Here is a 24,621-nt window from a genome sequence, read left to right on the forward strand (position 1 = left end):
TCTGCTTTTAAAAATCAGATTTTAAAAATTTCATTATGAAACCATTCAGGCATTGGTGTGCCTAATTCCTTGCACTCGTGGTCAATATGGAGGCAGAGACATCATTTGCACACTAATGATTAACATCTAGAACCAGATTAACACATTTTATATTTATATATTTATATTTGTATGTGTGTCCACATGTGTGCCGTGCACACATATGCATTATACATGTGGAAGCCGGAAGACAACCTCAGGTGCTGTTCCTCAGCACTGTCTACTGTCTTGCTGAGACAAGGCCTATCACAGACCGGAAACTCACCAAGTAGGTTAGGCAGCCTTGCCAGTGAGCTCCGGGGGTCCGCCTATCTCTGCCTCTTCTCCTTGCTGGAATTACAAGAGTATCCCACAACACTCAGCTCTCTATGTAGGTTCTGGGGGCTCTAAGCCAGGTCCTCATTCTTGTCAGGCAAGTACTTTACCACATTAGCTATTTCCCTGGCCCAGTACACATATCTGTGTTCTTTAGAGTCGAGAGGCTGACCTGGGTAGCTTTATGTCAGCCTGACACAAGCTAAAGTCATCTGAGAGAAGGGAATCTCAATTAGAAAATGCCTCCTTAAGATCTGGCTGGAGGCAACTGTAGGGCATTTTGTTAATTAGTGACTGAAGTGGGAGGGCCCAGCAGTGGGTGGTGGCATCCCTGGGCTGGTGGTCCTGGGTTCTATAAGAAAGCAGGCTAAGCAAGCCATGAGGAGCAAGCCAATAAGCAGCGCCCCTCCATAGCCTCTGCATCAGCTCCTGCCTCCAGGGTCCTGCCCCGCTTGAGCTGCTGTGCTGACTTCCTCAGTGATGGACAGTGATGTGGAAGTGTAAGGCAAACACACCCTCTCCTCCCCAGGTTGCTTTGGTCATGGTGTTTCCTCACAGCAATGGTGACCCTGACCAGGCCAGGGGCCAGTCATTTGTTGCAGTGCCTGAGATGAAGAGGGAAAATATTCCTCAAACACGACACATGGAGGCCGGGGGATTACTTAGTTGGTAAATTGCAAGCTTGAAGGCCTGAATTTGGATCTCCAGCATGATTGGGAGCATTTTCCTGCAACTCCAGTTTGGAGAGGGGCAGGTGGGAAGTGCCTGGGGATTGCTGGACAGCTGGTGAGGTTCAGGGAGAGATGCCTTGAAGAAGATAGTCGGCACTCGTCTCTGGCTTCCTTATGCGCGTTCTCGTTCTCTCTCTCTCTCTCTCTCTCCCTCTCTCCCTCTCTCCCTCTCTCCCTCTCTCCCTCTCCCTCTCCCTCTTCTTCTCCCTCTCCCTCTCCCTCCCCCTCCCATATTATTTCCTGTTGGAAAATGGAGTAAAATTTTGACAGGATAAATCATAAATCAAGGAAACTCCAGATCTTGGAAACAGCAGCAGGTGAGTGAGCCTCTACGGTCCTGTGAAGCCACCCTGTGTAAACAGCCCCTTCTGGTAAAAGATCTGCCACTGGTGACTGCTTGTCCCAACTTTATATGGTCCTATTTTTTTCTTAAATTGGCTCAAACAATTTTTCTTGTAGCTTCTATGTCTTTGTTCAAATTCTATCTTTCTTAGCCACACGGAATGGAACAAAAGCAGCCCTCTTCCATCAGACAACCGTTCAAGCACTGAAGTCATCTTTTTTTGTTTTTGTCATAATTATTATGGCTTAAATACCCTTTTTCTTTAACCACTCATTCATTACATGATATGGTGACCACAGTTCTTTATCCCCATACAGTCAACTTCTTAACTCCATGTTTCTTCATTCTCTTTGAGTGAAACGCTCCCATTAGACACAATTTTGAGACGACCTCAGTGCAGTGGGAAAGTCTGTTTCTGCTCTGACTCTAGATGTGGAAGCAAACACGGAGGACAAAGCCACCGACCTGGTTAGTGGCAATGCAGAACCACGGTGGAAGAAAGCCTTCAGCCGGGAGCGGAGCCGGGAGCGGAGCCGGGAGCGGAGCCGGGAGCGGGTCCAGGGCGGACGGAAGAGAGAAATGAAGGGAGGAAGGAGATCTCTGTAACGTGGTCCAGGGAGAGGCAGACACCTGGGGCTTGGCTCCTCACTGGCTGGAGCAGAGGAGGAGCCTCAGAGAGGAGGAAGTCTGGTGGGTACAACTCCTGGGGATGGCGCATTTGGTCAAAAGAGGTTTGAGGTTACAGCTGGGACTCAGACTGAAAGAAAATTGGGAAATCATTTGTTCTAAGTGGGACAGGTTAAGGTTGGGGGTCTCAAAGTAACAGCATTATGGAAATGAGGGATCTCTGGGAAAGCTCCATGTACAGGGATGGCAGGAGCTAGAGAAGCCGTGAAAAGGATCATGCAAGGCAGGGTGTGAGGGAAGGTTCCTATCTATCATCAGATGCCAAGACGTTGCACACAGCCATCATGTTTGGTGGCTAAGAAAGCCTACCACCAAAGGGTGATATTAGAGGACAGAAATCATGTTTGGGTGTTCAATACCACTAGGTTATGGAGGAGTGGAAATACAAAGACAGGCTTTAAAAAAAAACAACTTTTCTAATCAAGACTAACAGGATGAAGGAAGATGTTTGATGTTCTGATGGTTGTTGGACACTTTTTGTTTCATTCTGCTTTTTAGACTGGAAAGATCTGAGCAAAGTCTGTGAGGATACAGGGAAGGAGAAGGGATCTGGATGAAGGAGGAGGGGTCAGGAGGAGGGATCAGGATGAAGGAGGAGGGATCAGGATGAAGGAGGAGGGATCAGGATGAGAAAATACCTTCACAATGAATGCTTGACTAGGCAGGTGAGTTCACACAACCTCATTTTACTTTTTATTTACTTCATGGTGTGTGTGTGTGTGTGTGTGTGTGTGTGTGTGTGTGTGTGTGTGTGTGTGTGTGTTGGGGAGGGTGTACACCTGTGGAGGTCAGAGAGCAGCTTGAAGGATTCAACTCCCTCCTACCATGTGGGTACCAGGCTTCAACCATTACTTGCTGAGCCATCAAGGCCCGAGAACTCAGTTTTACCTGTGTGACGCGTCAGCACCAATGGTCACGTGTTCTACTTTACAACTCTTGCAGGACATTACCTTAGTGAACAAACCTCATTGTGGAAAAAGTTCCCCATTAACAATAGAAGGAAGAATTGCCTCTTGCACACAGTCATGTGCGAGCATGCGTGTACACACACACACACACACACACACACACACACACACACACACACACTCCTGTGCACAAAACCACAACTATGGATGAAAGTTTTGATTCTATTTTCCCAAAGAAATGGTCTTGGAAAGTAAACCACTTCCTTAGCATTAAGAGTTTTTCCTCCACAAGTTACATTAAAATGCAATCTATCTCCCACCAGCCCAATTTTAATGGTTCTTCATGTAGTTGGTTTCCTTCATTCACAATTTCTGCCCCCTAACATTATCTCTCCATGCTTTCTCTTCATTATGTGTGGTAGAACTTAAAAGTAAACCTCTGCTGGTCAGACTTTCTTCTTGACACAGCAAACTCAGTATGGAGAGGCTGCCGGTTAAGCAGCCTTAACATTCACATTTGTGAATGTTGACTTGTTGACTCATCTGGCCAGTGGTTTTGAATAACAGACTAAAGATCTTGAATGAGAATATTCTGGATGATCTGGCTGGTCCAATGATGTGATCACATATTCGTGTAAGGAGACAGAGGGAGACTGGCAGAGCTCTCTAGAGGAAGAGCATGTATTACAAAATGGAAGTTTCTGGATTAGCTTACACGATGGGTCTGGTAATCCAGCAATGGCCATCTGCAAGCTGGGAAGGCAGAGACCAGGTACCCAGCCCAGAGCAAGTTACTTCAGCAGTGTCATGCAGCTGGTGAAGGCCTAGAAGCCCCTGGAGAGGGGCTGGGCTACCTGGAAAGGCTCAACAGCTGTGGTGGATACAGATGGGAAGATGTGGAGAGTCACTGGGAAAACAAAGGGCCTTGCAGACTTCCTGCTGCTTCTCCCCATGCCCTTTGTCATGTGCGCTACACACCCAGTGAAATGCTATTTTACTCCCATCCAGGGTAGGTTCCCCCCACCCCCAGTCACTGCCCCAAACATCCTTGCTGGAAATAAGTCCAGGGAACCAGGGCATTCCCCAGTCCAGATCTCTTAATGCAATCAAGAGACCAATGGCATCAGGGATGAGGTGGGAGCAGGGTAAGTCCTCACTCACCAGACAGGTGTGTGTAAACAGAGAAAAAGTGACCTAGATCACTGGGGACCATGTGCTGACCAGTCGACTGGTGGTGTGATTCTGTCAAACCTGGGTCTATCAACAGGGCCAGCATGGGGCTTGTGAGTCAGGTCAGGAGCCACTGAAAGCACCCCTTCCAACCCTGGACTCCAAGCCAACAAAGGCTGCAGAGATTCTGGACCAAAAAAAAAGGAGGAGGAGGAGGAGGAGGAGGAGGAGGAGGAGGAGGAGGAGGAGGAGGAGGAGGAGGAGGAGAAGCCCATAGAATCACATGCTTTTCAGCCATTAGAAAATGAGGATTCTGCGATCTCTTGGCCCAGAGAGTGTAGACAAATTGCTAACCGGTCTTATTAAACACAAAACTCCCAAGCCAGATATCGGGGTTAAAACTTGAGATCAAAGGAATAGGAAAAGCCACAAGCCAACCTCACCTTACCAACCCTCAGCTTCCAAAAGAGACCTACTTCCTGTCTACCCACCCCTATATGCCTTTCTGTTCTGCATCTCATCTGCTCTCTCTGTCCAGCTACATCACTTCCTCTTCCTACCCAGCTCTGTCATTTCCTGTCTGTCTGTACAGACCTCCACACCTTTATGGTTGACTAGTGTTGGAATTTAAGGCATATGCCACCACACCTGTCTGTTCCCAGTATGATCTTGAACTCACAGAGATCCAGGCAGATCCCTGCCTCCTGAGTGATAGGATTAAAAGCATGTGCTACCATTGCCTGATTTCTATGTCTAATACAGTGGCTGGCTTTCCCCTCTGATCTCCAGGCAAGTTTTATTTATTAGAGCACAAATAAAATATCACCACAAGGGAGAAGGCCAAGAATCTCTCTCTCTCAAAATGCTCGCTTGAATCAGAGTGATCAGAGATTCTGCAATCTGCAAATTAGAGAGATTTTTAAAAAAGACTCTTAAAGTTGCCAAAACTAGCCGGGCGGTGGTGGCGCATGCCTTTAATCCCAGCACTCGGGAGGCAGAGGCAGGCGGATCTCTGTGAGTTCGAGGCCAGCCTGGTCCACAGAGTGAGTTCCAGGAAAGGCACAAAGCTACACAGAGAAACCCTGTCTCCAAAAAAAAAAAAAAAAAGTTGCCAAAACTATTTCTTAATGCTAATAGTTTAGTTAAGAAAATATTTTACAACAATATGAGTTTTTAAAAACTGAAGTTACTAGGGTAGACTTTAAAAATGAAGTAAATTTTATTCCAAGTGATTTTTTAACATGAACCACCTCATTAGCAACACACAGAATATCATTTCTTTTTTATTTATTTATTTATTTTTTATTTTACAATACTATTCAGTTCTACATAATAGCCACAGATTCCCTTGTTCTCTCCCTTCCTGCCCCCTGCCCCCTTCCCCTTCCCCCCAGCCCACCCCCCTATTCCCACCTCCTCCAGATCAAGGTCTCCCCCGAGGACTGAGATCGACCTGATAGACTCAGTCCAGGCAGGTCCAGTCCCCTCTTCCCAGATCGAGCCAAGTGTCCCTGTATAAGTCCCAGGTTTCAAACAGCTATCTCATGCAATGAGCCCAGGACCTGGTACCACTGTCTAGATGCCTCCCAAACAGATCAAGCCAATCAACTCTCTCACCTATTCAGAGGGCCTGATCCAGCTGGGGGCCCCTCAGCCTTTGGTTCATAGTTCATGTGTTTCCATTCGTTTGGCTATTTGTCCCTGTGCTTTATCCAACCTTGGTTTCAACAATTCTCGCTCATATAAACCCTCCTCTTTTTTTTTTTTTTTTTCCATCACAGGCAATTTATTTTGTTCTATACATTGGAAACATTTCCATATAATGTTTGACACAGAAATCATCAAATAGAAGTATACAATGTTGACAGGAGGCAGTACATTTATAATTTATAACCCCAAATGTATTTATAAATTAGAAATGGAAAGATCTACAAATGAAATTATGAAGGTTCACCAAAGTCTTTTAATCTGTCAGTTTCTCATTCATTTTTATGTCTTAATAATATTCTATTGTATGAATAAACCACATTTTATTTCTCTCTAGTATTTGATAGCTATTTGAGTTGTTTTAACTTTTTTACTATTAGCAACACACTGCTGTAAACCTTCATGTACATGTTTCATAGGTGCACATTTTCAGTAGTTTGAGGATATATTCCTAAGGGTAGAATTGTTGAGTAACAGAGTAACAATGTTTTGCATTTTGACCAACCACCAAACTGTTTTGCCAAAGTGGCACACCATTTTACAATCTCACCAAATCCTTGTTTTTAAGGCTCTGATTTTTGTACAAAAGCATTCAATCATTCTGTCAGACCAAACCAGGAAAAGTAAGCTATAGTTCAGAGCTGTTCTATTCCATTTACTATGCAAAGCCATTCTTGGCATTTGCAACTCTCAGCCCTTTTGAGTATTCTTGCAGTGTTCACCTTTTCCTCCACCACTTTTTTCTTCTTCTTTTTTTCGGGTTTATTTCTATCTATTACAAATGTATAAAAAATCCTCCATCAACGCTGCTGATAGCAGCAGAACCTTGAGAAATATACCTTTGGTTTGCCTTAGAAAAGGAACACATATTGCACTGTAAAGTTTATAAAATTGGCGCAAAACATTGTGATAATGTTACAATACCAGTTTTAAGAGTTCAGTGACTAATGGGGAGCTGATGGGATACATGCAGAACTGTGAAAGCGATCTCACTTAGCCAGCTGTACATGTAGACTGTAAATCTACATTCAGATCATTTCTGAACTAAGACTATCATCTCAGTTTATCTGTTGAGGTCAACCAGGAAACCCTAGAATATACCTTGATTTTTGCAAAATAACAAAATAGGGGGAGGGGTTTCTTCAGCATTTCAGTCCACGAGTAACAGTATCCTAACAGGCAAAGTGTTCTCTCACTGTCAACATAGAATGAACTGCTGCTGGAGGTCAACTTGGGCTTTAATTTGCATTAGCACTTACATGCATAGTAGTCCAAGTTGTTGACCTCATGACTTTTAAAAGTAACTCTAAAAAAGTAAAATGGCCCTTCTTGGAAGACTAAAGAAAGACATCCAGCCACAGTTGTAAAAAGTCTCATCAAAACAATATACCCTTTTATGAATTACGCCTCAATTTAAAAAAAAAAAAAAGTAGCCCCAAATAAGAAGCAGCTCTGAAAAAGAAAATATAACTTAAGATATTTGAAAAAAACAAGGTGAATACAGGCTCAAAAGTAATTAAGATACATTTTCTTAAGGCTATCTAGAATTAGGCTTTAAAGAATTCTACCATTTCAAGTTTACCACTAGTTACTAGATACCTATTTACAAACAAGATGTTCACCTTTTTTGTTCCTTTATCAAGAGAAAAATCTACCTTCAGACTATGAGGGTGGAGATGGGGAGGGACTAGAAAACAAGATTCAAACAATCCCATGCAAATATCACATTTTTCAAATGGAAGAACTCCAAACTGCACTAGAAGTTCCAATCACTAAGACACTTTCCATTGAAATGATTTAAGTACAACTACATGGCACCAAGGTTTAGGCCTAATATAGGCCTGACAACCAAGTCCTTGTTTTCTGGAAGAAAGGCCTCAAAAGTCCCACTCAATTCCACATAACAATACTTCAAAGATCAATTAGGTTTTCCTTTCCTTAATATTTCTGTTTTTGACTTCTAATCTTAAAGACTAGATTAAAACTTAGCTCATTTCCCAGAAGGCATTGCTTCCCTTTGCTCTATGAAAGAGTCCACCAAGACCTCTTCCTCAAAACCATCTAGCCCCCAGCCTCCAGCCTGTGCTTGTGATGCATCTTTCTCAACATCCTGAAAAGGTAATGTAGGTAAAATATGCTCATAAACATTAAAACTAGTTGTTAGAAAGACGTAACTAGCTTTATAATTTAAGTTTTAAAGCATAAATACTTGCAGCTTAATCTGCACTGACGATTGTTGAAGCCTAGAATTCAACATTTACAAATTCTCATTCACACACACAAAACACACTATTATCACACAACTTGTGTCTTGAGAGAATCTTCTGCTTTTTAAATCTTTGGCCTCCCAGTCAATCCCAAGTTCAACCAACTTTTCCGAGTTCTGGTAGTTACCTGGACCACTGAGGCATTGCCACAAGACTTCTTCTCTTTTGAAACATCCTTTTTCTCTAGATATTAGGATAGCTACACCAGCTTGTTTCTTCTGTGGTGTATGATGGTGTGGGATTATCTATTGCTTGATTTTTCATGGATGTGTTTAGCTTCTTTGGGTTGAATTTTCCCTTCTAGTGCTTTCTGTAGGGCTGGGTTTGTAGACAGGTATTGATTAAATCTGGTTTTATCCTGGAATATTTTGTTTACTCCGCCTATGGTGATTAAGAGTTTTGCTGGGTATAATAGTCTGGGTTGGCATCCGTGGTCTCTTAGTTTCTGCATGAGATTTGTCCATGATCTTCTAGCTTTCATAGTCTCTATTGAGTAGTCTGGTGTTATTCTGATGGGTTTACCTTTATATGTTACTTGGTCTTTTTCCTTTGCGGCTCTTAATATTTTTTCTTTGTTCTGTGTGTTTAGTGTTTTGATTATTATGTGGCGAGGGGACTTTTTTTTTGGATCCAGCCTATTTGGTGTTCTGTAAGCTTCTTGTATCTTCATATGTATTTCTTTCTTTAGGTTAGGAAAGTTTTCTTCTATGATTTTGTTGAATATATTTTCTGTGCCTTTGAGTTGGTATTCTTCTCCTTCTTCTATCCCTATTATTCTTAGGTTTGGTCTTTTCATGGTGTCCCAAATTTCCTAGACGTTTTGTGTTACGACTTTTTTGTCTTTAGTGTTTTCTTTGACGAATCTATTTTCTCTATCGTGTCTTCAGTGTCAGAGATTCTCTGTTCCATCTCTTGCAGTCGGTTGGTTATGCTTGTTTCTGTAGTTCCTGTTCGTTTTGTCAGGATTTCTATTTCCAGCATTCCCTCAGCATGTGTTTTCTTTATTGTCTCAAATTCATTTTTCAGATCTTGGAATGTTTCTTTCATCTGTTTAATTGCTTTTTCTTGGCTTGATTTGATTTCTTCCCATTTTTTGTTCGTTTTTTCTTCCATTTCTTTAAGGGAGTTTTTTATTTCCTCTTTAAGGGAGTTTTTCATTTCCTCTTTAAGGGAAGTTTTTATTTCCTCTTTAAGGTAGTTTTTCATTTCCTCTTTAAGGAAAGTTTTTATTTCCTCATTGAGGGAATGTTTTATTTCTTCTTTAAGGGCCTCTATCATCTTCTTAAAGTCATTTTTAGGGTTGATCTCTTCTGTTTCTTCTGTCATGGTATGTTTAGGTCTTGCAGGTGTAGAATCACTAGGTTCTGATGTTGCCATATAGGTCTTTATGTTGTTGCCTGTATTTTTACACTGGTGTCTACTCATCTTTTCCTCTGTGCGGTGCAGGTGGTGTCTGTGTCTGAGAGTGCCTCTCTTGTTCTAATTTTTAGTCTTGGTTTAGTAGGGGTTCTTGGTTAAATTGGTGCTATTGGGCTGTTTCTTCAGGGACAGCTGATTTCAGTCGGTGAATTATATACTTATGATTCTGGTGATCTGGTTTGGTGACTGGGTAGCACCTTCTTCTGTGTTCCCAGGTCACGTTTTGTTCATTTGTCAACTCCTCAGCTGATCTTGTTTCTTCAGACTTCAAACTGTAGGCATCTGAATCCTCTCCCAGATGGGTTTCAGCTGAGCGGTGTAGTCTCACCAACACCTCCAAGTTGTTGGGTTTCACAGGATCAGCAGTTGGGCCCTGGGTTGTCCCCAGAGGGAGTGTCCAGACTCGCCCTGGTTCTGACCCACGGAGATAGCCTCTTCCCCAGGTGTTGGGGCTAGGGGCGTCCCGTTCCAAGCTGTGTCCGCCCCTTTCCGTCCCCGGGCCTGTCCACCCCTGTGGCCCGCCGCCACAGGCCCACCTGCGTCCACTTGTCTCCGCCGCTGGGCCTGTATGTCCCTGTCAGCTACCGCTGGGTCTGTCTGCCTCTGTGGGCGGCCAATGGGCCTGTATGTCTCTGCTGGTTGCCGCTGGGCCTGTATGTCCCTGTCGGCCACTGCCACCGGGCCCTTCCACCTCCGTGAGTCGCAGACCTGCGTCCGCCTGTCTCCGCCGCGTGGCCTGTCTACTTCTGTGGGCCGCCCCGGGCCTGAATGTCTCCGCCAGCTGCCGCCGGGCCTAAATGTCCCTGTTGGCCACTGCCGCTGGGCCCATCTACCTCTGCGGGCCGCTGCTACAGGCCTACCTGCGTCTGCTTGTCTCCGCCCTAAACCCTCCTCTTTCTCACTAATTAGACTCCCAGAGCTCCACCCGGGGCCTAACCGTGGATGTCTGCATCCAGATTCCTCAGTCCTTGGATGGGGTTTCTGGCACAACTATTAGGGTGTTTGGCCATCCCATCACCAGAGTAGGTCAGTCCCGGCTGTCTCTGGACCATTGCCAGCAGTCTTTTGTGGGGGTATCTTTGTGGATTTCTGTGGGCCTCTTTAGCACTTTGTTTCTTCCTTTTCTCATGTGGTCTTCATTTACCATGGTCTCCTATTCCTTGTTCTCGCTTTCTTTTCTTGATCCAGCTGGGATCTCCCACTCTCTTTCCCTCGACCCTCGCCCTTCATTGCTCCCACTCATGTCCAGGCTGTTCATGTAGATCTCATCCATTTCTCCATCATTGGGTGATCTCCGTGTCTTTCTTGGGGTCCTGTTTTTCAGGTAGCCTCACTGGTGATGTGAGTAGCAGTCTAGTCATCCTTGTTCCACATTAGAAACTTTAAAATATTACTCTCTCTCTCTCTCGTGTGTGTGTGTGTGTGTGTGTGTGTGTGTGTGTGTGTGTGTATGTGTGTGTGTGCATGCGTGTGCATGTGTGAATGTGTGTGTGTATGTGTGTGTACCCACCTGTGCCACAGAGCACATGTGGAAGTCAGAAGACAACTTTCAGGAGTCGATCCTCTTCTTCTATCACATGGGTTCCAAGGATTGAACTCAGGCTTTGCGGCAAGTGCCCTTACCTGCTGCGCTATCTCACCAGACCCTCGGCAAACATTTTACAAGTGCCATCTACCACACACTAGGCACCTTTCCATATCTAGCACAGTCCCTCTCCTCACGAAGTTTAGTAGGGGACAGAGACCACACACACAGTGTGAAATGGTGACAACTTCTACGAAGTCAATACCTGGATCAAGAAAGGGAAATCGGAGCCGGGCGGTGGTGGCGCACGCCTTTAATCCCAGCACTCGGGAGGCAGAGCCAGGCGGATCTCTGTGAGTTCGAGGCCAGCCTGGGCTACCAAGTGAGCTCCAGGAAAGGCGCAAAGCTACACAGAGAAACCCTGTCTCGAAAAACAAAAAAAAAAAAAAAAAAGAAAGGGAAATCGGGACCCATGCCACATCGTCAGAGCTCTCAGCAGCGAGTTCCCCATGTCATAGCTAAACAATGAATGCTACAGGCAATCTTCATGTGGCCAGGCCTGAGCTCACTCTGCCTTATTGCATCCTAATAACAGACACCAGGAGGAAACTGAGGCCCAAAGGGGTAAAGCCACTTGCACAGGAGCTGGCAGTCTGAGCTTTGCCACCTCCTGTCGCTATTAATATTCACCTCAATAATTCAAGTGGAGGCTCTGCTGGGCACACACTCACTGCCTATTCATTTTTAATGAACAGTGCAGTGAAATAGGTAAATTTAGCAGAACTCCAAGTTCCTATGCCTTCGATGCCATCTGCCTCTTGGTTCTGAGGTGCTACACCAATCGGGCATTTAGCTGACAGGAGCCAACCTCAGAAGGCAGGTGTCCATAGAACAGACTGGAAGCACATGAGATCTCTTGGCTAGTAGAGATCTTGTCTGGCTGTTATTATAGGGGCAGCACAGTGTGGTAAGAGGAAGGGGACTCAGTGACACAGACGCAGGACAGGGCTTGTAGGAATCCTCCAGCCTTCTAGATTCTAGAGGGAAAACAAGAATTGCAGAGATGCATTTGGCCAGTACAAATTGGGCAACACTGTGTGGATTATCTTAGCTGTAGCTGAGGGTGGAGGAGACCATGGAACACTGCTTCTCCTCTTAGTAAAGGGGGTTTTCAGAGCTGGAAATTTCAAGCAGCATTAGAGTGATGAAAATAAAGAGGCTATAGGCCCACACACTCTACATGCACAGTGGCCCCACAGCACACAGCCAACACAGTGGACATGCACAGTGGCCCCTACAGCTAGGGGTATGACCAATGCCCCCATGTGATAGGCTCACAGGATCCCACTTGAGCTGGCTCTTTCAGGTTCTGCCCCAGGCTTTACCTTTTCAGACTGTTACTACAATTTAAAAGCTGGCCTCAACATTTCCTGCTTGCCATTCTGGGCCTGTATATGTGCCAAATGACTGCAGGAATTCACCCAAGTAGGACATTTTGATTGATTTCAGCCAAGCCTGCCTATTAGAGGCACCAGGGGAGCATTTGGCTGAACCCTTAAGAGATCTTGACCGAGTGGGGCTTGACTGGAGTGCAGCATCAGTATTTACAGAACCAACTCCCCAGGTGACCTCCTGCATCGCTGTGGGTGGGAGACTCTGGCGTAGGTGAAGAGAAGCAGAACAGGCAGATGAGGGAGTCTTACACTCTCAACACCATCAATGATACTTGAGATCCTTCAAGCACTTTCTCCCTTAAAATACTCACTGCTCTTTTGGTGGTCACAACTTCAACTCTCCTTTACCCCATGCTAAGACCATAAGGAGCAGCTGGCACCAGAACACCTAGGCCTGGAGAGAAAGGCCATACAGGAATCTAAAAGACCAGGCTTGAAGATGAAGCCGAGAATCTGCTCTTTAATGAGTAAAGCCATTTGATGTGAATCTAAGCATTTATCCACGTGATTCAAAAATCATCTTTAAGACCAAGCCAACTGCTGAAACGGCACGATGATGCCCTACATAAATGTCAAGGTCGTACTTGGTGCGGTGTCGTGGAACACTGTCCTCCAGGCAGGACATGCTGCCATCTCCTTCAATTCCAGCAGCTGTGATTATCTACTTGAGAACCATACAGAACTGGGCCCCTCTATCTTCATCATAGATGGGGTGGGGCTTGTGAAGCTCTGGCCCTCTCTGAGGATACGTAAGTGGCTGCCTGGAGAGAGGACCACTTTTGTAGTGGGGTAAAGGCTCCTAAGTTGCCCTGCTCCTCTAAGTAACCCTAATCAAACTCACCGTTTTGCCAAGATAGCTTTGAGTGAAATCGCTTCTTTGGTTTGTTGTCGGTTCCCCCATGTGGGGTGGAGCAGACGATTGTTTACACACCCCACCCAGGAAAAGTTCACACGACAGCTGGGAAGCACAAAGCAGAGGACAAACTTGGAGAAGGCAATGATTCTGTCTTGATGCGGCCACAGCAACCAAGTACAGTACTTAAAAACCTCGCATTCACTCAGCAAATGAGGGAAATTCATCAGCCAACTTCAGCACCATGAAATGATTTGCCGCAAATAGAAAACAAGTTTGTGATTGCTCAAACAGTCTGGTACCAATCTGTGACCCTTCAGATGTGCTTCACTGTGTCTCCTTACCCAGTAACATTTCGGTTAATTACTAATTCTTTTGCTATTACCTAATACAGCAGGGCTGAGATGTGTGGTATTGTGTTGTGGTGTGAGCATGTGGACCTGAGTTCAGCTCCCCAGCACCCACATAAAATCTAGCAGAGTGGTGTATGCCTGTAGCCCCCATACCCCACCAGGGTGGCAGTGGGAGAAGGGGGTATGGGGCGTGGAAGAGCAGAAGAACCTGGGTTTGTTGGCCAGTCAGCAGAGGTTGAGAGACCCTGTCTCAAAACATAAAGTGAGGAGTGCAGAGGAAGACATTGATACTGACTTACACCCTCCACACATGTACACTCGGGCAAGTGTGTGTGTACGTGCATGTGCACGTGCACGCGCACACACACACAAACACACACACCAGTTTTTCAACATCTTACTCCAAATGCAGTCACACATTGTCTAACGAGAGGGATACAATCTGGTAATTCTGTCTTTGTGTGAACAGGCCAGCTGCTGGACATGGCCTCTTGATGTAATCAGGAACTTCACACTCGTAATGAGGGTGTAACATGGCACACTGTCCCGCAGCAGCTGACTTTTTAATAAGCAGGAATACCTTCCAAAAGAATGAGAAAAGGCATACAGAAGATGTGTAAACACTTACAGCATTGTTTGCCATCATCACTAAGTATCACTGTGCACTGTATGCACCATGCTTCTCACAAACTGGTGACTCAGTATGTTAGTTAACTACATTAGCATCAGAACAAACATGTCTGTAGATGGAAGTTCCTCTATGTCCTGCCCGGTCCTATGACCACTCGGTCCCAAGTAAATACACAGAGGCTTATATTAATTACAAACTGTATGGCCTATGGATCAGGCTCATAATTAACTTAATTCAACCTATTTTTATTAATCTATGTTTTGTCACGTGCCTTCTTAGCATTACCTGTTCTCTCACATTTGTTCCTCCTGGCTGTGGCTCACAGCTTCTGCCTGACTCCACCCCTCTTCATCTCCGTCTTCAGTTTGAATGTACCATCTAACCTTATCCTGCGTCACCATTGGTCAAATAGCTCTATTTACCAACCAGTGAGAGCAACACATATTCACAGCGTACAGAAAAACATCCCACAACACTTCCCCTTTTCTGTCTAATCAAAAAGGAAGGTTTTAACTTTAACATAGTAAAATTATATATAATAGAACAGTTATCAAGGAAGAATTACAGTTACAATATCTAGTCTATTTGTGTTTGGTAAAATTAAAGAAAATAGTCTATCATCTATCCTATATTTGTGAGTCTGCTGAGCCTTTGCCCTCTGCTGGGGCTCCAGGGACCCAAGCCAGGCTTTCCATTTCACCTTCTGTAGACCAGTGTCTTCTCTTTGTGTTGAAACCTGGCTCTGCAGCTCAGGATCCCTGGATTATAGTCGATGTATCAGGACACACAGGGTAGGAATATTGAAGCCAATCAGTAAAGGCTTTAGCTCCCCCTCCTCTTGCTCCCTCCCCCTATATATAGTTTATATATGTTATATATACACAAGTGTGTTATATGTACACAAGTATATATGAGTGTATCTATGAACTCTTACTATATGTTCTATCTGCTTTATATATACATACATATACATATCTCCTAAGTCTTACTAACACTACCTCGCACACACATCACCCCAACTTTACAAATGGAAAGAAGCTGAAGCTTCAAGGGCTTGAGTAACTAACTTTAGCCAGTTGGGAGGTTCAAGTTCAGGAGAGCTGACTTCAGAGGCCAGGTTCTGAGGCGCTGTCTGCCACTGCCCCCTCATCTGCCTTCCATCAGCCACAGCTCTGCAAGGCATGACAGCAAATGCACACTGGATGACACCTACGACCCCTCAGCGCCCCACACGCTCAGAGACGGCACTTCTGAATCAGCTGTGACAGTACAAGCATGAACACACAGACCCACGGCCTGCTTCTGAGAGGTTCACACAAGCAGCCTCAGGGTCCAGGTCCGCACACTCACATTCCTGTGCTCGACAGAGCCAGCTCTTCAGGACTCCTTCTCGTACAGTGCCCATGAGTTCAGCAACCCTGGACAGGCCAGCCATGGTGGAGGTGGTGGGAGAGGACAAAGAAGATGGACACCCAAAGAGGAAAAACCGCCCATTGAGAGAGCAAAAACTGCAACCCAAAAGTTATTTTTTTGTTTCAGTATCTGTTTTAGTGTCATGATCTGAGGAAATTTCACTGTTTCATGTAGGCACTGGAAGCTGAGGAGAACTCACAGACCTGGAGGTGTCACTGTTGTAAGGCACAGCACTGTGGGAAACACTGGAAACGTGCAGACAGTCTGGAGAAAATACCGAATAGCCGCTGTACCACAGACCGGGCTTGGAGTGGGCTGGAGCCTATGAGAGGTTCCTTGTCTGTTACTTTTCTGTTGTTGTGATAAGGATAACCCGAGAAAAGCACCTTAAGGAAGGTTCATGCGGCTCACAGTTCAGGGAGAAAAGACAAGAGAAGCCTGACATGGCTGAGCACACTGATCCACAGTCAAGAAGAACAGAGCAACGAGTGACTGTTCACCTCACATCCTCCTGGGGTACAGTCCAGAATCCCAGCCCAGGGAACAGCATCAGCAGACAGAGGGTGGGTCTTCCCACTTCCACTAACTTCATCAAGATAATCCTGATGGGAATGACCAGAGGCTACTCCAACCCAGAGAGCTTCACACGTGTGCCCAGAAGCAGGTCTTCTAGGGGATTCTAGAGTCTGTCGACTGGACACTAGCCATCACACTGTCCAACTGTCCTTATGTTCAGCATGCACCAAAAAAAGAAATCCTTCATGAATTGGAAGGACAAACATCACACCACAAATGGAATTGGTCCTAGTTAGGGTCACCATTGCTGTGATGAAACACCATGACCAAAGTAACTTGGGAGGACAGGGTTTATTTCAGCTTACACTGCCAGGTAACAGGGAACTCAGAACAGGAACTCAAACAAGAGAAGAACCTGGAGCAGGAATGTGGTGGTATTGTGTTCCCCAAAATATTGTGTACCTTAATAAACTTATCTGGGGTCAGTGAACAGAAAAGCCACTAGTTAGGCAGTGATAGCACACACCTTTAATCCTAGCATTCCAGAGGCAGAAATCCATCTGGGATCTCTGAGTTCAAGGCCACAATGGAAATAGCCAGGCATGGTGACTCACGCCTTTAATCCCAGAAAGCGAGCCTTTAATCCTAGGGAGTGATGGTAGAAAGCAGAAAGGTATATAAGGCGTGAGGACCAGAAACTAGAAGATTTTGGCTGGTTAAGCATTTGGCTGGTTTCAAGCAGCAGTTCAGCTGAGAGCCATTGGGATGAGGACACAGAAGCTTCCAGTCTGAGGAAACAGGACCAGCTGAGGATCCAACGAGGTGAGGTAACTGTGGCTTGTTCTGTCTCTCTGACCATCCAGCATTTCACACCAATAACTGGCCTCGGGTTTGATTTTATTAATAAGAACATTTAAGATTCCTGCTACACAGGAGCTGACACAGGGGCCATGGAGGGAGCTGCTTCCAGGCTTGCTTCCCAAGGCTTACTCAGCGGCTTTCTTACAGAACCAAGACAACTTGCCCAGGGGTGGGCCATTTTATGTCAGAAGACAAATGTCACCATGTCCTCCACGAGGGGAAGCAGAACAACCATAAAGCAAGGCTCTGGGGAGACATGTACCATATGAATAGAAATTAGTGAAAAAATTCTTTAGAAAGACAACCTCCTGCATTACACACAGCTCATTCAATTGACTTTTCTTGATTCCTTCTGGAATCATACATGAGTTTTCTCATTCTAAGAGAACATTATTCATGAATTTCCCGAATGTGCATGTTGATTCTACAGCACATATGGTAATAACTATTTTATTGCATATATTCATGACCATGGATTAAATGAACTTAGGAAGAGCATCTTTCTTGTAGCCAATCCTTTTCTTTAAAAAGACAAGGTTATTAAAGATAAATCTTAAAGCAATGACCAAGTTGCCTATTATTACTTTAAATTGACTAGATATTCTTGATTTTAAAAAAAATATGGGAACAACAAACAGCATGAATATCATATTTCATTTAGTCATTTACACTATAAATTATAAATCAGGACTTGAGAGACCTGGACTTCAGTATACTTATAACCAGTCCAATTTATATTCCTGTCTTTGAAGACTGTATCTCCTTTCATACATTAAAATTATCCTATCCTAGTTATCACCCTGTAATGATACTTACTCACTAGATCTTAGGCATGAAAATGATAACTCATGTGGCTTAGAGAGGAAGTACAGATGTGATCAAGTTAAGTAGTTTGATATGGGAGATCATCCTTGATGGCACAGGCATAGAGTTTATGAACTCAAAAAAGCACGAGGGAGAGTTAGAGAATGGAAGAGACTCAGGAATGAAATAAGACCTGGGCTGGGAGAACACAGTCAGGATCACCGATGACCTTCTCCAGAACAGGACAAGGCAAGTACATGCTGTCTCTACACCTAAAAGGATCCTTCCTGTTGATGTTACACTGGTGTCCTGGTTACTTTTCCATTGCTGTGCTAAACACCATGATCAAGGCAACTCAGAAAAGACAGTGTTTAATTTGGCTTATGGCTTCAAAGGGTTAAATCCATGATGACAACACAAACAGCTGAGAACTCACATCTTGATCAAATAAGATGCAGAGAGCTCACTGGGAATGGTGTTGACTTTTTGAAATCTCAAAGCCCACCCCAAGTGACACGTCTCCTCCAAGGCCACATCTCCTATTCCTTCCCAAGCAGCTCTTCTACTTGAAGACCAAGCACTCAAATACATGAGCCTATGGTGATCATTCTTACTCAAAACACCACGAATGGTTATGTTCATTAGAATACTATCTTCAAAAGAAAAAATCAAAATAATATTGCATTGTTTAAAGACACTGAATCTGTAGTAATTTGCAGTAAATTCACCACTAGGGGGATTGAGGTGTGGTGGCACATGCCTGTAGCATCAGTACTTGGGAGGTAGTGGCAAAAGGCTCAGAGTTTAAGGACAGCTTCAGCTAGAGAGAAAGTTTGAGACCAGCTTCACAAATTTATGTCTTAAGAATCCAAAATGCATACATACTTACATACATGTACATATGCATAACATTAGGCTGAAGTCTGTCCCAGTGGTGGATGAGAAGCATGGCCAGCTCTCTCCCCAGTAAAGCAGCTACAACTAATGAAAATTATGAAACAACTACCTCAGGACATACAAAAGGCAGGGAAACACATAAATCAGAAAATCCACTCTCACATGCAGCACTGGCTATAGTGGGTAGCCATTCCAGCTTGGATCTGGAAGTTCCAACCCCCATTGAGACTCTGGCAACTGTCACGCCTACGAGGTGGGCCAGGGAGATCTGAGATCTGGATGGGCGAGCGCTCTCTCTGTTCCAGGAACCTTAACAGTGGAGGTGAACCGAGCAGAGCTCCAGAGAACACCGCTGGACTGCGATACACCTTCCCCAGATCCTCGCAACCTACCTATCCCTTAATTTGTAAGTTACGCCATTAAATAAATATCCTTTTAACTACATGGAGTGTCCTTAATAATTTTACCAATATCTGGCGCCCAACATGGGGCAAGAGTTTCCACCTAAAACCTGAGAAAAGATTCTAAAACGGAGTTAAAAACAGCTTCCTAATTATCTTTCTCAAATGAGCAGCAGCTTGCCTGTTTGAGCTACTGGCGGGTTCCTAGCATGCGAGCTTGATCTGCAGTATAGCGGGAATGAGGCCTGTGCAAGTGGCACATTAAGCTGCATGGTGGATTTAGCCTTTGCTAGTACAAAACAAAAAAAAAAAAAGAAGTTTCTGGGCTACACGCTGCTTGAATAAAAGCATAGACCCATGATAGTTCCCAGAGCTGGCGGTAAATATACTGCCACCATTTTGGGAATTTGAGGTGGGCGGAGCCAGCAGCCATAGCGCCATTTCAGTCTTACAAATGCTGCAGTTTAAAGCAATAGATGATTCACAATAAGACAGATTCAGATGGAACAAGACTTTAAATGCTTTACAATGTGTGTAAAAATGTACATAGGCTTGGAAGAGAGAGGAAAAGGAACATAGACAGTTATATAAAGAAATAGAAAGCTTTAAAAAAATAAAGTCTTTAAAGAGAAAGTAAAAGTAATATAAAAAATAAGCCACGTAAAGATGGATATCACACAGAGAATCTGGATTATATTGTCTTTGGGATTTTTAACTGCAGAAAAACATTTGATCGTAAAAGATGTTGAGTTAAACCAATATGTATATATTAAAGATACCTTGACTTTAAAATTTGGATATAAGGATGTGTTACTTTGGAAAGGAGACTCTGCTTTTGCTCCCACAGAAAGCCAGAGGCTATGGATTTGTTCCAGATTAAGATACATCAGGTTTGACCAGCCAAGACCCCCTGAAAGGTCTCCGATGACACCATGGACCAGATGATCCAACATCCAGAATGGTTTGAAGGCAACTGGCTCAGACAATACAGCCTCATGGACTAGTCCATAATCCTAAAATTTTCTTTGTATCCCCATAAGATACAGCGCCCCCCTCCAGCAGGAAGTAGTAACAGAAGCTACGCCCAAATTCCCAAATTATATGTAATTTTACTAAGTTAAGGTTAGAACCTTCCTTTTTGAAAAAAAAGGGGGGGGGGAAGTGCCGTGGGATATTCTGTATGTCCTGTGGGAGCCCGTTCTTGGGTTCCTCATGGCTTTCCCCAGCAGGTCCGCATAGAGGATGATTAGGACCACGGGCCTGAGTGCAGGTGTCTGAAATGGTCTGCACTTGGCTGTGCTGTGGGATGGTCTGTATGTCAAGTTGCTCTGATTGGTCAATAAATAAAACCTGATTGGTCGTGGCTAGGCAGGAAGTATAGGCGGGACTAACAGAGAGGAGAAATAAAAGAACAGGAAGGCAGAAGGAGTGACTGCCAGCCACCACCAGGACAAGCAGCATGAAAAGATGCCGGTAAGCCACAAGCCGCGTGGCAGGGTATAGATTTGTGGAAATGGATTGATTTAAGATATAAGAACAGTTAGCAAGAAGCCTGCCACGGCCATACAGTTTGTAAGCAATATAAGTCTCTGTGTTTACTTGGTTGGGCCTGAGTGGCTGTGGGACTGGTGGATGACAAAGATTTGTCCTGACTGTGGGCAAGGCAGGAAAACTCCAGCTACAACTGGCTGCCTGGCCTCTGAACCACTACTTCCCATTACTGTTCAGTGTGATGGAGGTCTCCTCCAAGTGGATGTGGCCAAGAACAGTTCTTCCTTTTCCAGTCTCCTGTAGGGATGTTTTTCCACACACACCCTCCCCAGGCAGGGCAGGGTACCAGTTTTTCCTTATTTCCTCCCAGATCCTGTAGAAACCCCAGACAAGTGTAATTGAGAAGTCAGCAGCTCCTTCCTTCACACAGCCATACATTTGTAGGATGTAACTTCTGCATCAGGAACAGTTTCTTTCCAAACTGTTCTTAGGGTGGAGGCTTCATGACAACCGAGGCAAGCCAGAGACCCAGAGCTGCCCTCCTCCACTAAGTGTCCTGTGCTTAGAGGATGCTGCACCCTCATCCTCATCAGCATTGGCTGTCAATCATTTTCCTGGTGGTAGTTATTCTGACTGGGGTGAACTCTCAAACACAGTTTTAATTGAATTTCTCAGATGGCCAAAGATGTATCCAAACATTTATTGGCTGTCTGTACTTCTTTTGAGAACTGTCTATTCAGCTAATTAGCACATTTGTTGACTGGATAATTTGTTTCCTTTGTGTCTAATTTTTTTTATAGTCCTTTATTCTGCTAGATCTAGCAGAGGAAGCAGGATGAGAGAAGAAAAGTTGGGGAAGGGATGAATAAAAACAAAATATAATGTTGTATTTGTGTGAAAATGTCATAATGAAGCCCAGCACAGTATGCTATCAAAAAAAAAGAAAGAAAAGAAAGAAAAAAAGAAAAGGAAAGAAAAACAGAGCAGCCTGGTGTCAGTCAGAGACAGGCGATGCTGTCCCCTCCCTCAGTTCCAGTGTAGGGACACAAAGGTCCTGCCTCTTGAGAAAAGGATAATGATAAGAACAGAGAGTCTGCTGTGTGTGAGCTTGTGCGTGTGCGTGTGCGTGTGCGTGGTGTGGTGTGTGTGTGTGTGTGTGTGTGTGTGTACAGGCTGGCACACAATGACTCAGCGACTGCTGTGTGCCGGCCACTGCTCTAGACACTGGAGACACAGCCATCCTCAGTGTCATGGTTCCTGCGTGATGCAGTGGGTGCAGGCAGAGAAGCGTTCGGTGGTCCGTGAAGGGCTAGGAAGCAGCTAGGTAAGTCGGTGGACAGAGAGGCCAAAGAATTCGGTGTGTTTTCAAGTACATGGTTTCAATAAGAGGAAATGCATTTAGGTGAAAACAGAAGCGAGGTAGGGAAGCTAAGGAAACGCGGAGTGTGAGGACACATGCACAGGAGCTTCAGTAACTAAAGGCATCGCTGCAGGGGAGTGCAGGGCAGGGGGAGCCGCGGTGCCCCTCACAGCACCTTCCCTTTTACTTTCCATGCACGTCAACTGTTTCAAACAGATCACAGTGTCTACTAATAACAGCTATGTGTCCTAAGATGCAGCCACATCATGAGCGGATTATTAATGTGCTCATGGGACAATGACATGGGACAATGGACACAGAGTATCTGAACAACGGGACAATGTCAGAAGCTAAAGGAAAGAAGCTGGGCTTGAAACTAGAGCAACCTGCTTCCAACACAGGAGGTGTCTTCGGGGTTGTCTCTACTGTTGTGTCCCGGACCCTCTGATTCAGCTGGGATACAGCTCCCTGCTTCATGGAGCTGTTCTGCACATGAAAAGCATAATGTATGTAAACTCCCTGTGAATAATAGCGCATCAGTAAATATTAATCACTGCTAATTAAGGATCCAATCCCCACTGCTGCAGGGAGTTCTATATCCACTGTGGGAAGCTTTAATGAAGGTGTTGAAGGGACACGTCATCCAGCAGGGTGAAGAATTTTCCCAATCAGGCCTTCCTGACTGTGGGCCAGTGCTGGGTTTCTTCCTGCCTTACATCTACCCATGACAGGTCAGAGGCCAGACTATTGATTTTAGTTTCCCAAAACCAGATAAAACTGTGACTCCACAAGTAGGAGAAGTTGCCGAAGTCAGTGTGATGCCTGGTGGAAGACCTGCCCCACCCAGCAAGAACTGCTGTTCACACTCTACGGCGTTTGTGAATGAGTTCCGAGGCCATCCATTCTCTTACTCTCCATGTCTCCCCATCTCTCATGACTCTCTCAGGACGCTCGAACCTCTCACCTTCCCAAGCTGTCATTTGATTATTCTGTCTTCCCACATTCATCTTGATTTAGAGTCTGATCTTTTCTTCGAAGGTTTGCTTCTCTCTTGATGGACAGCTAATCAAGATCCATTTCTCCTTGTGGTTTTCTTAAAGGCCCTGAGTCGGCAGGGTTGGGAATGGGGGTGATGTCTGCCATGCACGAGCCTGGCTGTGACAAATAAAGGAGAAAAAGCAGAGGGAAAATATGCAAAGCAAAGAACCAAGCACATTGCAGACAGAGGCCACTGTCAGCTGAGCAGGAGACAACTTCCAAAATGTCTGCAGATACAGCCTCTTGGTGCCCTGCAAGATTCTGCAGTGGGACGCATGACCTCTACTGTAGCTCAGGAAGGTCAACTCTGTGCTTTGTCCCCAAAACTTTCTTTCCAGAGTGTTTGCACTGCAATCTCTCTTATCTTTTCTTAATGACTTTGTTCTTTTTATTGCATTTAGTCTTTAAATGTTCAAATTCAAATAACCAGAGAGCTTCTCTAGGACCCAATTTTTTCCAGGGTGAGTTGTGACCTCATACAAGGTTGTGTAACTGATTGTGGGGGTTGTTGGGAAAGTTTGGCAAAGTAAGAGACTGAGAACACGCTGACCAAAGATTAACTCAAAAGTAAACATGTAGCAAGTCTGAAGTATTTCTGATGGTGCTTGCCTGTGCTGTCTCATGCACCAGAGCTGTAGCTGTGGTTCTGGACACGAATGCACACTTTACACTGTGCATGCTGTCATGCCATGCATTGCAGTGAACACTGCCACACATGCTTGGGCTCAGATCAGAGACTCGAGTGCTATGAACTGCGGTGTTTTCACTGCATACACAGTCGTCTGCTCCTACAGGAACATAACAGTTTGATCATGGGAAAGAAAGACTTTCAATATTTTCCTACCATACTTCTCAGCAGGTTAAGTCCCAAATGAATGTATCTCTGGGTTGTATCATGTTACAATATTTTATTGTAAAAAATTTGCTTATTTGAGTTGCTAAATTGAGGTTCATTTAAATAACATTAAATGAATTTGGGTTGGGGATTAGGGCAATATTTCTAACAATTTCAGAAATGACCCTAAACAAACTTTTGCCATTTCTCTGACGAGGTCTCCTCAGCGTTTTTAATCGTTATGCATCACTACAGTGAATGGCTTTGAGCAGTGACCTCTGACACAGGCATCTGCATTCTAACAATGTGTGCTGCTCTTGGCTAACACTTCAATGCCTGGCATATACTTAGGGCTTATTAATGACAGCTGATACAAGCCCACATTTTAAATAATCCTTTGATAATTTGAATCTCAACTGCTTGTCATACCCAATTAGATCATCATTATCTTAGTTTCACAAATGTAACAGAAAAAGAGCTCTGCTTTAAGAGAAGTGTCTGCCGGGCAATTACCTTGTTCTTCTCCATCTGTGGATTACTATCTCCCTATCATCCACTGTTCCTTTGTGAGCCGCCTTTTAACCACGTGCCCACTCTAGGAGG

The 24,621-nt window shown here is 44.6% G+C and overlaps 1 protein-coding gene across 12 annotated transcripts in view; it reads right to left on the reverse strand.

The window, feature by feature from the left end:
• Lmntd1 (lamin tail domain containing 1) overlaps nt 1-24,621 on the reverse strand; it is a 220,304-nt gene that overhangs the window by 57,840 nt on the left and 137,843 nt on the right. Inside the window, exon 1 of one of the 12 annotated variants that reach the window (XM_076568297.1) lies at nt 13,407-13,668. The exons of the other annotated variants lie outside the window; for them this stretch is intronic. Within the exon in view, the coding sequence (XP_076424412.1) occupies nt 13,407-13,645 (239 nt within the window). The 5' untranslated portion in view covers nt 13,646-13,668. Of the gene's footprint in view, nt 1-13,406; nt 13,669-24,621 lie in introns of those variants that run through there. 12 annotated transcript variants of the gene reach the window in all.

Source organism: Peromyscus maniculatus, chromosome 3 (genome assembly GCF_049852395.1).
Source record: "Peromyscus maniculatus bairdii isolate BWxNUB_F1_BW_parent chromosome 3, HU_Pman_BW_mat_3.1, whole genome shotgun sequence".
NCBI classification, from domain to species: domain Eukaryota; kingdom Metazoa; phylum Chordata; class Mammalia; order Rodentia; family Cricetidae; genus Peromyscus; species Peromyscus maniculatus.